Source organism: Chiloscyllium punctatum, chromosome 40 (assembly GCF_047496795.1).
Source record: "Chiloscyllium punctatum isolate Juve2018m chromosome 40, sChiPun1.3, whole genome shotgun sequence".
In the NCBI taxonomy this organism is placed as follows: Eukaryota; Metazoa; Chordata; class Chondrichthyes; order Orectolobiformes; family Hemiscylliidae; genus Chiloscyllium; species Chiloscyllium punctatum.
Window position 1 is genome coordinate 44271508 of NC_092778.1, and position 16637 is coordinate 44288144.

At 42.5% G+C, this 16637-nt stretch overlaps 1 protein-coding gene across 3 annotated transcripts in view; it reads right to left on the minus strand.

Annotated features, from left to right (window-relative positions):
• Nucleotides 1-16637, minus strand: part of adcy9 (adenylate cyclase 9) — a 175088-nt gene that overhangs the window by 38617 nt on the left and 119834 nt on the right. For all 3 annotated transcript variants that reach the window (XM_072559711.1, XM_072559710.1, XM_072559712.1), the window contains exons 3-5: nt 14399-14503; nt 13513-13712; nt 2632-2734 (exon numbers count right to left, since the gene is read on the minus strand). In XM_072559711.1, the coding sequence (XP_072415812.1) occupies nt 2632-2734; nt 13513-13712; nt 14399-14503 (408 nt within the window). The remainder of the gene's footprint in view (nt 1-2631; nt 2735-13512; nt 13713-14398; nt 14504-16637) is intronic.

The following is a 16637-nucleotide window of genomic DNA, read 5'->3' on the forward strand; positions in this document are numbered from 1 at the left end:
GACCAAGAAAATAGCACAGTCTTACTGCTCTAAAACCACTGCTCTAGGATAACTTGGTACCTATGTTTTGTATGCTATAAGAGTTTAATCTAGAGACAAATCTCAATAAAAAATAGAAACAAAATAAAAATTTATCCCACCCACTACTGTAGTTTCATTAAGTAAAACTGAGTATGGTTAGATTTTTTTAAAAATCACAGCTGTTCCCCTGCTGTGAGCAACCCTGATATTGAGTTTTCTCCAAGGTCAGTTGTGAATTTAATTGTTTATTTGTCTTAGACCAAACTCAGATGTCCAGAAATGCTTGCACGGGCAGATGACTGGTGGCAGTTTAACTTGATGGTGACCACGACTCAGGTGAGGTGAGAGAGGTTGAGGAGAGTCCTTCATGGTAACCTCAGCTGGTGTCGTCTTTGAACCCAAGCTACTGACATCACTGCACCAAAATCAACTGAGCTAATCAAGCCTATGGTTACCTTTTCAAAAAAACTCTAGCAAGTTAGTAAAAACACGATTTCCCCTTTCTTCCTAATCAACCCATCTTTTTTAATTTTATCACAAATACCTGCTTTCCCACCACTGAGAACTCAGCAAGTCTAGTAGCATCTGTGAAGAGAGAAACAGTTAACATTGAGTCCACTATGGCTGTTCTTTCAAAATGAAAGGGTTTGGAAAATAGTCATTTTTATCCTGTTGACAGAGATAGAGGACTGAGTGGAATAAACAATGAGGGTGCCCAACTCAAGTTGGAGAAGCAACACATCAATTCCCAGTTAGGCACATCACAGTCTCTAGGACTCCACATTGAGTTCACAACTCCTAAGTATGATCGCCAATCTTCACCTCATAATTCATTTCTTTCGCCGGCTATGCTGCTAGACCTGCCGGGTTTCTCCAGCATTTTCTGTTTTTATTTAAGACTTCCAGCATCCGCAGTATTCTGCTTTTACAGAAATAAGTCAAATCCTCTGAAGTATCTGACACAAACTTAAAGTTGGGAAACCAGAGTTGATTGCAGTAGTCAGGTAATTACTCAGGCATTTCAACTCACCAAAAAAGTTACAAATATAGTACTAGAACATCCACATGGTCCTGGCATGCATCTTCCAAGGACTCTAATTATCTAGGATCAGAGATTTAGACCATTATCGCACATTAAGATTTGCTATTTTACACTCATCTAGACGAAGTGAATGCCAAAGTTTCAGTTTATTTGAATAACATTCACGTCTAGATGAAAAATAGCAAAAGATCCAGCAATGAAACTTGTGATATCTCACTGGATACAGGTTTCCAGTGACAAAAGCAATCTTTGACTATCATCCTATGCCTCCTCCCATGAAGCCAATTTTAGATCCAATTTGCCAAACTGTCCTGGATCCCACAGGCTCTTACCTTCTTGACCAATCTGCTACGCAAGACCCTGTCAAAAGCCTTACCGAAATCCACATCCATTGCATTCGATGCATGGATGAGGGTAGTCATCTCCTTGAAAAACTCAAACTAACCTGTGAGAAGTGATCATTCACTGACAAAGCCATGTTGATTATCTTTTATTGCTCCAAGTGGAGATTTATTCTGTCGCTCAGAATTTTTTTTCAAAAGGTCCCCACCTGTTGATATCAGACTCATTGACTTATAGTTGTCCAGTTTATCCCTCCCAACATTCTTGAATAATAATAACACATTAGCTGCTCCAGTCCTCAGCAACCTCTCACATAGTTTGAGAGGATTTGAAAAATAATTTTAAGGCCTCCTTCTTTGCCTCTCCTAGCAGCCTGAGATAAATTTCATCTGGGTCTGGTTATTTAATCAATGTCTGCTAAAACCTCCTCCAACTTAATTGCCATTTTTTCCCAAGTATATCATAGCCGTCTTTCCTGAGTTCTAGACATACACTGTTCTTCTTCATTATGAATATAATTGTAGAGCAGTCATTTAAAACCTTATCTACATTTCCTGGTCCCAACCACAGTTTGCCACTTAAATCCCTCATTAGCTTATTCCTAATAGGTTTATGAAATGCATTATGGATTTTATCTGCCAGTGATTTTTCAGGTCTTCTTCACTTACCTAATTTTTTTTAAAAAGTACTCCCCTGCATTTTATGTACGCCTCAACAGCTTGTTGTTCTAAGCCTTTGGTATCTACAAGTTTCCCTTTTTATCCTCATCCAATCCTGTACATTCTTCACCATCCAGTGTTCTCTGGAATTGAAGTTGCACTTCATCTTTAAGGCACGTGTTGGTTCCGCACTTCTAATATTTGAAAGACTCTGCCTGCTCCAGGGCAGATTTTCCTACAAGTAGCAGCTTCCAGCACACTTTTGCCAGATCTCATCTTGGCATATTAACATCAGCCTTTGTCCCAATTCAATTCAATTGTCTGCTAGCTCATGACTAAGTAATTATCTTCAAAAAGCATATCCCAAGTCAAGAGTTGAAATCAAAATTGATTTTAGTTTATAGCAAAATGTGCCATCAGATATACTATTACTCCACAGTGAACACAACTGAGTAGCAGAAATTGTTTTAAGGGATTATCTTATTGGTTAGAAGAAAAGGCTATATGACAGTAAAGCACAGCAAACATTCCAATCAGTTCATCAATGAACGAAGGCTATACCCATACCTCATCTTGATAGCTGCCCCTATAGGCTTTCTCCAAGCCAAAGTCCAAGAAATTCAAGCTGAATTTGTTAATTGGAGGTTTGAAGAAGTATTCATCCATTAGTCTATAAATGGAGAAAACCAGATCAGATCAGAATTAATGTTAAAAAAATGAAACTCATTGACAAAAACTGGTACCTGAACATGGCAGAGGAGACGAACAAACTGCCACTGCCATTTTAAAAATCAAAGAAGAAACATATAACCATAAAGCACTCTGAAGTCCTTTATTATTTCACAGACAATCAATTGCAGCTTTGCTGTTGAATGAGGGAGAAATATTGGCTCAGACACCTGAAGGACTCCACTGCTCTTTGAATAGTGCTATGGAACCCTTTGCACCTACTTGTAACAGACAAATAAGCCATTATCATTTCATCAAAAAAAAACAGCACTCCCTCAGGGTCAGCATAGATTATGGCTCCAAGTTATCTGCAAGCCCAAGGAGTTTCAGGACTTGCACTCTCAACAGACTAAGCAGGAATTACAGAATTTCCTAAAACTTCCATGAAATTCCATAAAATGTGAAATCCTCAATTTGATTTGTTTTAAGAAGGGAGCAATCTAATTCTGATTACAATTATGAAACAGACAATTCCAACATTGCAAGCTGGTAGCATTCATGTTTGCCCAAAAATAGGGGACATGCTTATAGAGAGGGAGAGCAAGCGAGGGTGGAGCATTAAGATAGCTGTACCTGCTGGGAAGGCAGCTCAACTGCACAGATTCAGTTTTTGGAGACTTTGAAGTGCGTAATGTACCTGGACGGCTATAATGTTAGAACTCAAGAGGAAGTTTAGAAAATTAATGAGGTAGCCAAGTTTAGCAACATGATTCAGAAGAAATCCTAGGGAACGACAAACTGGGATAGTTGATGGCTGTGTTGGGGGAAGTCATGACGAGCTCTGAAGAAGCCAGTGAGCAATACTATCTCAGCACAACTGGAAGAGTGAGGCTTGAAAAACTCTCAAGCAGTACTTGGCAACTGAAGTATTGGAGCTCAGCGACAGTTCTAGCATGGTGAAGTTAGCTGCCACTTGAGGTTGCTTGAAGGCAAGATTGAATAAAGAGAAGAATTATGATCCCTTGTGATGTTTAATGAATTTCAATAATCTGCCATTTCAGTCACATTTGAGGGGAATTGCTGAGAAATCAGAGGTCTATATTTTGATGGCACTTGCTACTGGACATGCATCACTGTGTTTAATAAGCAGTTAATACCCATATGAACCATTTTAATTTTGAGTGTTAAAAACAAGGTATACAGAGGAACTTTAATTATCCGAAGGCCACGAGCAGGGAGTATTTCATTCAGTTAATCAAATGCTGGATGACATAGTTTAGCCATGCGTCGGGACCTTGCGATCTTGTTTGGATAATCTGAAATTCGGATAATCGAATGCCAGATAATACAGGTTCCTCTGTACAGAATAACCGTGATTATCAGAACGAGATGGGTGGGGAGTATTTTGTTTGGATAACTGATCAGGGTTCCCGTGGCTGCAGCAATAGCAGGAACAGGGGGCCCCAGTGGCGGCAGCAATAGCAGGAACAGGGGGCCCCGGTGGCGGCGGCAATAGCAGGAACAGGGGGCCCCGGTGGCGGCGGCAATAGCAGGAACAAGGGCCCCGGTGGCGATGGCAATAGCAGGAACAGGGGCCCTGGTGGCAACTGCAATAGCAGAAACAGGGAGCCCCTTAGTGGCGGCAATAGCAGGAAAAGGGACCCCGGTGGTGGCGGCAGTAGCAGGAACAGGGGGCTCCTTGGCAGTGACAATAGCAGGAACAGGGGGCCCCTTGGCTGCAACAATAGCAAGAACAGAGGGCCCCTTGGCGACAGCAATAGCAGGAACAGGGTGCGCCGGTGGCGGTGACAATAGCAGGAACAGGGGCCCCGGTGCAGTGGCAATAGCAGGAACAGGGGCCCCGGTGCAGTGGCAATAGCAGGAACAGGGGCCCCGGTGACGACAGCAATATCAAGAACAGGGTCCCATGACAATCCTGTCCCTGCTCCCGCAGCCAGACCAGGCTGCTTGCTCTCGCTGTGCTTTTATTTAAATTTAATAAAATTTTTACAGGACCTTGAGATCTTGTTCGGATAATCTGAAATTCGGATAACCAAGGTTGTTCTGTATATGCAACCTATATTGTAATAACATTCTACAGTTGTAAAATAAAAGTTTATTGTTGTTTGCTTAAAACTGTAGAATCTTATGGCTTTATTCTCTTAGTACATCCCCTGTACCTTTCATGTTGTCTACTTTAAGAATACACTACTGGTCTCTAGGAGAAAGTGAGGACTGCAGATACTGGAGATCAGAGCTGAAAATGTGTTGCTGGAAAAGCGCAGCAGGTCAGGCAGCATCCAAGGAACAGGAGAATCGACGTTTCGGGCATAAGCCTTCATTCCTGAAGAAGGGCTTATGCCCAAAACGTTGATTCTCCTGTTCCTTGGATGATGCCTGACCTGCTGCGCTTTTCCAGCAACACATTTTCAGCTCACTACTGGTCTCTAGCCAAATCATATCAAATTTGACAGTCCAGTCCACCAAGCGTATAACATGCGATCAGCAACAATTGTTAAGGTAGTTAGGAGTATGCAGCAAGTAATAATGGAAGAGAATGTGGTTGTAGGCTTCCCTCTGAATTCCTGATTTTGTCAGTATTTACGGTGGAGAAAGACATGTAAGCTAGAGAATTTGGGGAAATAAATGGTGATGTCTTGGGGAAAAAAAAAAGACCACATTACAGAAAAGATGGTGCTGGAGGTCTAAAGGTAGATAAATCCCTGGGACCCTCATCAAGTCCACCTCAGGACATTAAGAGAAGCTGGGACCATTGCAGGGTCCTAGTGAAGCTATTTGTATCATTGACAGCCACAGGTGAGGTGCCAGAAGACTGGAGGGTGGCTAATGTAATGCCATTATTTAAGAACTGCTGCAAGGAAAAAGCCAAGGAACCACAGATGAACTAAGTTGAAAGGGATTCAGAGACAGAATTAACATGCATTTGGAAAGGCAAGGACTGATTAGGGATAGTCAGTATAGCTTTATGCGTGGGAAATAGTGTCTCATTAACGTGATTTGAGTTTTTTGAAGTGGCAACCAAAAGATAGATAAGGCAGAGCAGTAGAGATTGTACACATGAACTTAGCGAGGCATTCAACAAGATTCCGCATGATAGATTGGTTAGTAAGGTTAGGTCACATGGGATCCAGGGATAGCTAGCCAATTGGATACAAGATTGGCTTGAAGTTAGGAAACAGAGGGTGGTGGTGAAGGTTTGTTGTTCAGACCAGAGGCCTGTGACCAGCGGTGTGTCGCAAGGATCAATGCTGGATCCACTGCTGTTCATTACTTACATAAATGGTTTGGATTAGAAGATTGGAGGCATGGTCAGTAAATTTGTGGACAACACCAAAATTAGTAGCATAAGAGGAAATCAGAGGTTATCTAAGGGTACAATAGGATCTTGATCAACTGGACCAGTGTGCTGTGGAATAGTAGATGAAGTATAAAGCAGATAAATACGAGGTGTTGCATTTTGGTAAGAAAAACCATGGGAAAGCTTACGCAATTAATGGTAGAGCCCTGGAGAGTGTTGTCGAACAGTGGACCTAAGGGTGCAGGTGCACAGTTCCTTGAAAGTGGCATCACAGGTAGACAGGGTGATGAAGGTAGTGCTTGCCTTTATCAGTCAAACTATTGAGCACAAGAGTTGCGATATCACGTTACATCTGTATGAAACATTGACAAGGCCACATTTGGCACAATTTGGGTCAATTCTGGTTACCCTGCTATAGGAAGTATGTCATTAAACTCAAAAGGGGGAAAAAATAATTTACAAGGATGTTACCAAAATACGAAGGTTTGAATTAAGGCTGGATAGGCTGGGACTCTTTTTTTTCCCCTTGAAGCAAATGAGAGGTGACTTCCTACAAGCTTATGAAATCATGAGGGACATAGATAAGGTGAATAACCAAGGTCTTTACCACAAGATAGGGCAGTTCAAAACTAGAGGGCATAGGTTTAAGGTGAGAGGGGAAAGATTTTAAAGGAACCTGATGGGCAATGTTTTCATAAAAAGGGTGGTATGTGTAAGGAACAAGCTGCCAGAGGAAATGATAGAGGCATTACAATTACAACATTTCAGACATTTGGACAGGTACTTGAATAGGAAAAGTTTCGAAGAATATGGGCCAAACACAGCCAAATGAGACTAGTTCAATTTGAGACAAGTTGGGCCTGCTTCCATGTTAGGAGAAAGTGAGGACTGCAGATGCTGGAGATCAGAGCTAAAAAATGTGTTGCTGGAAAAGCATAGGTCAGGCAGCATCCAAGGAGCAGGGGAATCGACATTTCGGGCATAAGCCCTGAGGAGGGTGTGCCAAGCAGGCTAAGATAAAAGGTAGGGAGGAGGGACTTTTGTGGGGGGGGGGGGGGGGGGAAAGAGAAGGGGCATTGGGAATGGAAGGAGGTTAAGGTGAGGGTGATAGGCCGGAGTGGGGGTGGGAGTGGAGAGGTCGGGAAGAAGATTGCAGGTCAAGAAGGTGGTGCTGAGTCCGAGGGTTGGGACGGAGATAAGGTGGGGGGAGGGGAAATGCGGAAGGTGGAGAAATCTGCATTCATCCCTTATGGTTGGAGGGTTCCTAAGCGGAAGACGAGGCGCTCTTACTCCAGGCGTTGTGTTGCCATGGTCTGGCGATGGAGGAGGCTAAGGACCTGCATGTCCTTGGCAAAGTGGGAGGGGGAGTTAAAGTGTTCGGCCACTGGGCGGTTGGATTGATTGGTGTGGGTGTCCCAGAGGTGTTCTCTGGGACCTTCCGCAAGTAGGCGGCCTGTCTCCCCAATGTAGAGGAGGCCACATTGGGCGCAGCGGATGCAGTAAATGATGTGTGTGGAGGTGCAGGTGAATTTGGGCCTTGGAGGGAAGTGAGGGGGGAGGTGAGGGCGCAAGTTTTGCATTTCTTGCGGCTGCAGGGGAAGGTGCCGGGAGTGGAGGTTGGGTTGGTGGGGGGTGTGGACCTGACAAGGGAGTCACTGAGGGAGTGATCTTTCTAGAACGCTGATAAGGGAGGGGAGGGAAATATATCCTTGATGGTGGGGTCTGTTTGGAGGTGGCAGAAATGACGAAGGATGATACGATGTATCTGGAGGTTGGTGGGGTGGCTTCCCGCTCCTCCGCCCTTGAACCCCACCCCCTCCAATCGCCACCAGGACAGAACCCCACTGGTCCTCACCTACCACCCCACCAACCTCCAGATACATCGTATCATCCTTCGTCATTTCCGCCACCTCCAAACAGACCCCACCACCAAGGATATATTTCTCTCCCCTCCCCTATCAGCGTTCCGGAAAGACCACTCCCTCCACTACTCAGTCAGCAGGTCCACACCCCCACCAACCCAACCTCCACTCCTGGGACCTTCCCCTGCATCCACAAGAAATGCAAAACTTGCACCCACACCTCCCCTCTTACTTCCCTCCAAGGCCCCAAGGGATCTTTCCATATCCGTCACAAATTCACCTGCACCTCCACACACATCATTTGCTGCACCCGATGTGGCCTCCTCTATATTGGGGAGACAGGCCGCCTACTTGCGGAACGTTTCAGAGAACACCTCTGGGACACCCACACCAACCAATCCAACCGCTCCGTGGTCGAACACTTTAACTCCCCCTCCCACTTTGCTAAGGACATGCAGGTCCTTGGCCTCCTCCATCACTAGATCATGGCAACACGGTGCCTGGAGGAAGAGCACCTCATCTTCCACCTAGGAACCCTCCAACCACAAGGGATGAATGCAGATTTCTCCAGCTTCCTCATTTCCCCTCCCCCCCACCTTATCTCAGTCCAACCCTCAGACTCAGCACCACCTTCTTGACCTGCAAGCTTCTTCCCGACCTCTCCGCCCCCACCCCCTCTCCGGTCTATCACCCTCATCTTAACCTCCTTCCACCTATCGCATTCCCAATCACCCTCCCCCAAGTCCCTCCTCCCTACCTTTTATCTTAGCCTGCTTGGCACACCTTCCTCATTCCTGAAGCAGGGCTTATGTCCGAAACGTCAATTCTCCTGCTCCTTGGATGCTGCCTGACCTGCTGCGCTTTTCAAGCAACACATTTTTCAGCTCTGTTTCCATGCTGTATGACTATGACTATAATCAATTTCAAACTACTTCATTATAAGGACACTAAAGATGCTGAACATCTGTTAATACAAGTTTAAGTTCTGGGAATGCCAGAAGCCAGTCTCTTCTGTGTTATATTCCATCACACACATTTCCCTTTTGTTCTTTTCTCCTTCCCTCCCTTTTCACCTTTTCCTAACTGGCTTAAAAAAGCCATTTATATCTAGAAGAATCTCCAATGTGAGGGGATTCCAATGATGACAGTTCTATAGATCTTATACCATATAACAGCCATGCTTCATGTTAAACAGATGAACCAAGACAAGGTAATCCAGAATAAGTTTAAACAAAAATCAAGAAGGAAAATTGCAAGTAACCAAGTAGCTAAGGGGAACATGTGGACAGCCAATGCTTTGTTTCCAACTAGGGATGCCCTCCCTAATCATGCTAGCCTATAAGTGATATGATTCAGTCTGATGAATTTACATAAGGACCTAATTATATCTCCTCAACCATTCCTAATGTGCCCAATTCTTAATTTGGTTGTGTCCCAAAGAGATTAGTCAAATCAACCACTAAGTACAGTACTTTTAATACAATAAGATTTTCTAAAGTACCTTTAATGAACACAATTAAAGCAAGCTTTACACGAAGCCATATTGAGAAAAAAAGAGGGGGAAAATTTGGTCGAAAGTTTTAAAATGCATCTTTGAGGAAGCGATGTCGAGCTTTGGAGAGGTTTAGGGACGGAGTTCCAAAGGCAATAAGATATATTAACTGAACTTGGCTATTCAGCTGATCAAGTTTGCTCCACTTTGGTTGGTATGTTTCTCAACTCTTGCCTCCTACCTGTAACCCTTGATCCCCTTAACAAACAAGGACTTTTCTATTTCTGTCTTGAATGCACTCAACGACTTGGGCTCCACAGTCCTCTGTGGCAATGAGTTCCACAAATAACCACCCTCTGACTATGCTCTAAAGAGCCATTCCTTTACTGAGGCTGTGCCCTTGAGTCAGAGTCTTTCAGACTAATGGAAACATCTCCATGTCCACTCTATCCAGGCCTCTCAGTATTCTGCATATTTCAATCAGATTCCCCCTCATTCTTCTAAATTCCATTGAATACAGATCCAAAGTCCTCAACTGCTCCTCATATGATGAAGCCCTTCATTCCTGGGATCATTCTTGTAAACCTCCTTTGGTCTCCTCCAATGCCAGCACCTCCTTCCTCAGATATTGCTCTCAATATTCCAAATGTTGTCTGACCAGACCCTTATACAGCCTCAGAAGTACATTTCTGCTCTTGCATTCTAGCCCTTTTGCAATGAGTGCTACTATTGCATTTGCCTTCGCAACTGCCAAGTGGAACTGCACATCAAACTTAAAAGAATCTTGAACTAGCATCTTAAGTGCTTCAGATTTCTGAGGCCTTTCTCCACTTAAAAAAATAGTCTATGCCTCTATTCTTCCAACCAAAGAGCATAACCTCATACTTTTCCACACTGTATTCCATCTGCCACTTCTTTGTCCAGTCTCCTGTGCAGGTCCTTCTGCAGCTTCCAGATTCTTCAATACTACTTGTCCATCCTTCTATCTTTGTGTTCTGCAACATTAGCAACAATACTCTCATTTCCTTTGTCCAGATAGTTAATGTATAACTATGAATAGTTGTGGGCACAACACTGACTCCCATCCTGAAAAAGACCCCTTTATCCCTGTTTTCTGCCAGTCAGCCAATCTTCTATCTATGCCAGTACCTTGCCCCTAGCACCTTGGGCTCTTAACTAATTTAACAGTATCCTGCGTACCAACTTGTCAAAGGCCTTCTGGAAATCCAAACAGAATGCCCATTGGCTCACCTTTATCTAACTTACTCATTACTTCCTCAAAGAATTCTAACAGATTTGTCAGACATTACTTCTCTTGATGAAGCAGTGTTAACTCAGATCTATTTTACGAGGCACTTACTAGTACTTAATAATGCACTCTAAAACCTTGACAATACCCAAGGTCAGGCTGACTGGCCTATGGTTTCCTGTCTTCTGCCTCCATCCCTTCTTAAACAGGGGTGTCATTACATAGCTCCCAGTCCTCTGGAACCCTCCCGGATTCCAGTGATTCCTGAAAGATGACCACTAATGCCACTAATTCCAACTATCTCCTTCAGAACTCTGGGTGTGGACAATCTGATCAGGGTGATGTATCCACCTTCAGACTTTTCCAATTCCCCAGCACCTTCTCCTTGGTGATGACCACTACATTCACTTCTGTCCCCTGACACTCAGTTCTGGTATGCTGCTGGTGTCTTGCACCGTGAAAACTGATGCAAAGTACCTATTCAGTTCCTCAGCTATTTCAATATTCCCCATTACCACTTCCTCGGCCTCATTTTCCAGTGGAGGAACGTTCACCCTTGCGCCTCTCTTACCTATTAGATATCAAAAGAAAAGTCTTACAATCCACTTTTACATTACTAGCTACCTTACCCTCTTTTTCATCTGCCCTCTTATTGCTTTCCTAGTTATTTTCTGTTGGTTTTTAAAAGGCTTCCCACTAATCTTCACCACATTGTATGCTTTCTCGTTGCTTTTATGCTGTCCTTGACATTCCCTCGTATTCTTCTTCTTCCTTGGGATGATTTGCTGCTGTGCCTCCCAAACTCCCCCCAAAAATCTCCTGCCATTATTGCTCCACCATGCTAGGATCCCCTTCCAATCAACTCTGTCCAGCACCTCCCTCATGTCTTTGTATTGCCTTTACTCAATTCTAAAACCACTGCATCCAATTCCAGCTCTCAAACTGCAGGGTGAATTTTATCAGATTATGGTTACTGCCCCTTAGAGGTTCCTTCACCTTAAGCTCCCTAATCAAGTCTGCCTCATTATATATCAAAGCCAGAACTCCTGTTCCCTAGTAGACTCTGCCACAAACTGCTCCAAAAAAACCTAAAAGAATAGCTGACCATAGTGTAGCTCATAAAAGTAGGGAGGCATAGGATGTCAGAATTAGAGCGCAGTAGGTTACACAGTTAAGAAATGGAGGGGCAATGGAACTATTTGAAAACAGAGAATCTTAACATTAAATTGCTGAACTGGGCACCAAAGAAAGAACAAAATGAGTTAGGATGGACAGAAGTGGACAGTTAGTGGACAGAAAAAGTTTGATGAGCTTATGTTCATTAAGGACAGCCAGAAACCAACAGAAGAAATTAGTCTAAATGCGCATTGAAAAAATATCAGAGTCTGAATCCACAAAGCTGTTTTTCACTGGTTGAACATAAATGTTTACTTTCAATTAATTCAATTTTCTGTACAGCTTTGGATAAGCTCATGCACTTTACAACCTTTAAAGTGTGGATTAAGACACAAACAAGGGCGCTTGTCAGGTAGCTGGCTTTATTTTACAAACTAGTAACTGGTCAGAGCAACAGGATATTGTTGTTTTACTCAGGACATGCTACTCAGTCTCTCAAAGGGGGGTGATCAGAAAATAGCTATGAGTTGGGTTCAAATTTTCAGGGGAAGAGGAACATGATAGATTGTGGAAATGTTAGAACCAAGGAAGGGAAGATTTTTTTCAAAATATTCATTCTTAGGATCTGAACCTTGCTAGCAAGGTCAGCATTAATTGTCCACTCCTGGTTGCTCAGGAAAAGGTGATAGCTGTTTCTTGAACTGTAGCAATTCAGCTGGTCCATCCACAATATAGATAAAAGGAGAGCGTTCCAGGATTTTGACTCAGAAGTACAATTCCAAGTCAAAGTGTCAAGAGATGTGAATTTACTGTCAAAGCAGGAGGAGAAAGTGAGGACTGCAGATGCTGGAGATCAGAGCTGAAAATGTGTTGCTGGAAAAGCGCAGGTCAGGCAGCATCCAAGGAACATCAGCTCGAAACGTCGATTCTCCTGTTCCTTGGATGTTGCCTGACCTGCTGCGCTTTTCCAGCAACACATTTCCAGTTACTGTCAAAGCAATCTTGGTGAGTTGCCAGGGCATTTTCTAGATGGTACAATGCCCTCATCACTCTGTACTAGTGTGGGAGGAGGGAATATTTAAGGTTGTAGTTGGAGTGCCTAAAAAGAAGGTTGCTCTATTTCAGATGATTTCCAGCTTCTAGAGAATTGTTGGAACTTCACTTATCAAAGCAAGAGGAGTGTATTTCATCACATTCCTGATGTATAGATGCTAGCTTGTTAGTTCTAACAAACTTTTTTGTTCATAAATGAATGCGAATGTGTGTCAAAATTGTCAAGTCAATACGGTTCAGAACAAAACATTGGCAGTGTGGTTTGAACTACATTTTCAGTCAACTAAGCATAAAGGCAAAAACCTCATACTAGTAACTAAAAGGAAATTGAAGGAAAACTATGTTCTATTCTTGCAAATGGTTAAATAGTATAACTTATAAAATAGAGCTATTAAGCACATTTCTGTAATTCATAGCCTTCAACTTTGCTGATAATTAGTATAACAAGTCAGAGGCAGGGAACTTCTGTCCACTCAAAGTTAGAGGGGAACTTCATAATTTACAATGCAAGTCAACAAACTGGACGCAAAGCTGCACAAGTGTACCGCTTGCCCTTTCTCCAAAGGAACAGGCCATTGCACCCTTCAAACCTGTTCTGTCATTCAATTAAATTACAACTAATCAGTTCCTCAATTCCATCCATGAGCCTTGATCCGTAACACTTAAACACTTGCCTAACAGATCATACCTGTCCTCCTTAATGACACTGACAAACTGAGCATCTGTTTTCTCCCGGATCTGCTTCGAGCGTAGTGGAAGCAATCCATCCAGCTGCCTCTCACTCTGCAGCATTTCAAACAGTGATGTCTGGCTGTTGTTTAACTTTTCTTCCTCTGGGGGACTTAGTAAGCCATTTTGGGCCTTCAGACTTCGCCCTGCTGATGGTGCCTACATGAGAAAAAAAGGTTCCATGACCTCACCACTTCACAGAATAGACAGACAGATGTTTAGACGGTGTTACATAGCTAATCTGTGCTTTAATAAACTTTAGTAAATGCAGCCAATGTGAAAATATAGATTATACTAAAGATGCTCAAAACATTAAATATATTATAAGGAAATGGTCTTGATTACAACATATAATCAATGCTTAAGAAATAATCTTAATAATCCAAACAATTCTAGCTCCAGATGGGGGAAAAAAGCCATTGTTGAAACGTTTCCACCTTTTACTCAGGAGTTAAAGTCAAATTTGCAGTACAGAAATAGGCCTTTGAACCAAGTACCCCTGTAATGTGTGCATTGTTTATGTTTCACCCGAGCTTCTTCCTTTAACATCATCTAACCTATGAACATATCATTAGATTATTTTCTCTATATATTTCCCCATAAACTTATTACAAGCCATTACACAAACCATTAACTAAGATATTCCACACACCACAAGCTTATGGCAGGATGGTATTACCATTGAGTCAAAACCTAAATTCAGGTGGCAAATTACATAACTGGATACAAAACGTAATAATCAATTCAATTTTTTTAAATATTTTAATTTTGTGCAACATTTGCTATTCACCATAACAATTCTGTAATGCTGTGATACAGGACCTACATTTGTTTTGGATTGGTACCTTGGCATTTTTACGCTCATCTTGACAACCATTCTGTGCAGCAGTTTCCTCTGTACTGGCACTGGATCCAGGAATGAGCATTATACTACAGGATGGACACATGGGCTGTAAAACAAAATACAGGATACGGATTAAAACGAACATACATTTTTAACCTATTGTTGTAATCAACTAGGTAAAAACAATGACTGCGGATGCTGGAAACCAGATTCTGGGTTAGTGGTGCTGGAAGAGCACAGCAGTTCAGGCAGCATCCAAGTACAATAGGTGAGTGGGGGAGGGGATGAAGGTGATAGGTCGGGGGCAGGGGGAGGGTGGAGTGGATAGGTGGAAAAGAAGATAGGCAGGTAGGACAAGTCATGGGCATGACTTGTCCTACCTGCCTATCACCTTTTCCACCTATCCACTCCCCCCTCCCCATCACCTTCATTCACTCCCCCACTCACCTATTGTACTCTATGCTACTTTCTCCCCACCCCCACCCTCCTCTAGCTTATCTCTCCACGCTTCAGGCTCTCTGCCTTTATTCCTGATGAAGGGCTTTTGCCCGAAACGTCGATTTTACTGCTCCTCGGAAGCTGCCTGAACTGCTGTGCTCTTCCAGCACCACTAATCCAGAATCTATATTTGTGTAATCAACCTGCTCAAAGATGTCATTACACAGCTCTGGAGCAAGTGAGACTTGAACACAGGTGTCCCGATCCAGGGGTAAGGACACTATCACTGTGCCACAAGAGAGCCCCAAGAAGCCTTCAATAATGCCCAGTTTTCATGCAAGGCTCAATTCAACTGTTGCGCAGTTAATGAATGGATGGAGAAAAAATTCACTCTCACTAGTTATATATGGTTTCTATATACCTAGTTTTAGTAGGATAGTTAATTAGGAAAATATTAAATCATCTCGGTTTCAACAGTATATCAGCCTCCACACTCACTACACTGTGAAGGGCTATGTTATGATATCCTTTATGGTTGAAATGCTAGCAATCATTGTTTAGCTTGCACATAAGGGTGGCCACCTCCTTTCCCAAGGTAATGTTACTAACATGCATTATACCGATTCCTCTTAGAAAAGACAGGAAGAATCCTGCACTTTAATACAATCCAAAATATTCTTGCTAGTTAACAGCTGAAATAAAAAAGACTTAATTTTTTTTTACTACATTTCCAAACATTTATACTCGTTCTCAAATTCTGTTCGGCACAAAGCTTTCAGCAAGGAAAAACAATACATCCATGTACTAAATATCACTACAGAACTTTACACTATAATGAAAGAATTTGTAAGCCACACAAGAGTAGAACAAGAACGAGTGCAGTGTTTCATTTTTCCCAAACAAGAGAAAATATTTTTCACCACTGAAGCTGGAGTAGAAACATACCACAGTGGTATATTACCTCACTCTTGGTATTGTTCATTGTCTTAAAGTTCAGCCACAACATAGGGTTCAAAAAAAGCATCAAATTAAATTACGTTAGACCTTTGATCACTTACATGCCCACATTACAGTGTGAATCATAGAAACATGCAGTAATGAGGCCCTTTGGCCCATCAAGCCTGCATCAACATTGTTGGATACAATAGTAGGTATTAAGCACTTAGCCTGGACTAGATTCAAGTTTCTTGGTCATTGAGAGCGCTAATCCAATTAAAACATGGGTTTTGATCCAGAACACTACGTGATCCAGGAATCTTGCTAAACAAACATGTGTCTTGGAAAATCCTGGCTGAAAATAAATAAAAAATGAATGATTACCTCTACTTATTAACCTCTCAAAACAAAAAGAACTGCGGATGCTGGAAGTCAAGCAAAACAGAAATTACTAGAAAATCTCAGCAGGTCTGGTAGCATCTGTGGAGAGAAATCAGAGTTAATGTTTGTGAACCTTCTTCAGAACTAGTTCAGAACTTCAATTCTGGAGGGGGGTCACTGGACCCAAAACATTCATTCTGATTTCTCTCCACAGTCCATTTCAAGATTGGTCTAATACCAGGGACATGTTCAGAATATTGGGAAACTTGTACAGAATGCATATCCTACAGGAAACTGTTATGAAGACACGGGTGTAATGTACCTTTCAGAAAGTTAAAAGCAACAGAACTACCTGACAGAACCAAGTGTTCTGAAACAAAAAAATAATGTAACATTTAGTCGAACAACTCTTAGCTGGTTGCCTGGAAATGATAAAACAGATTGAATTAGGCCAGTTTAAATTATACCCCGAAAAATACCAAACT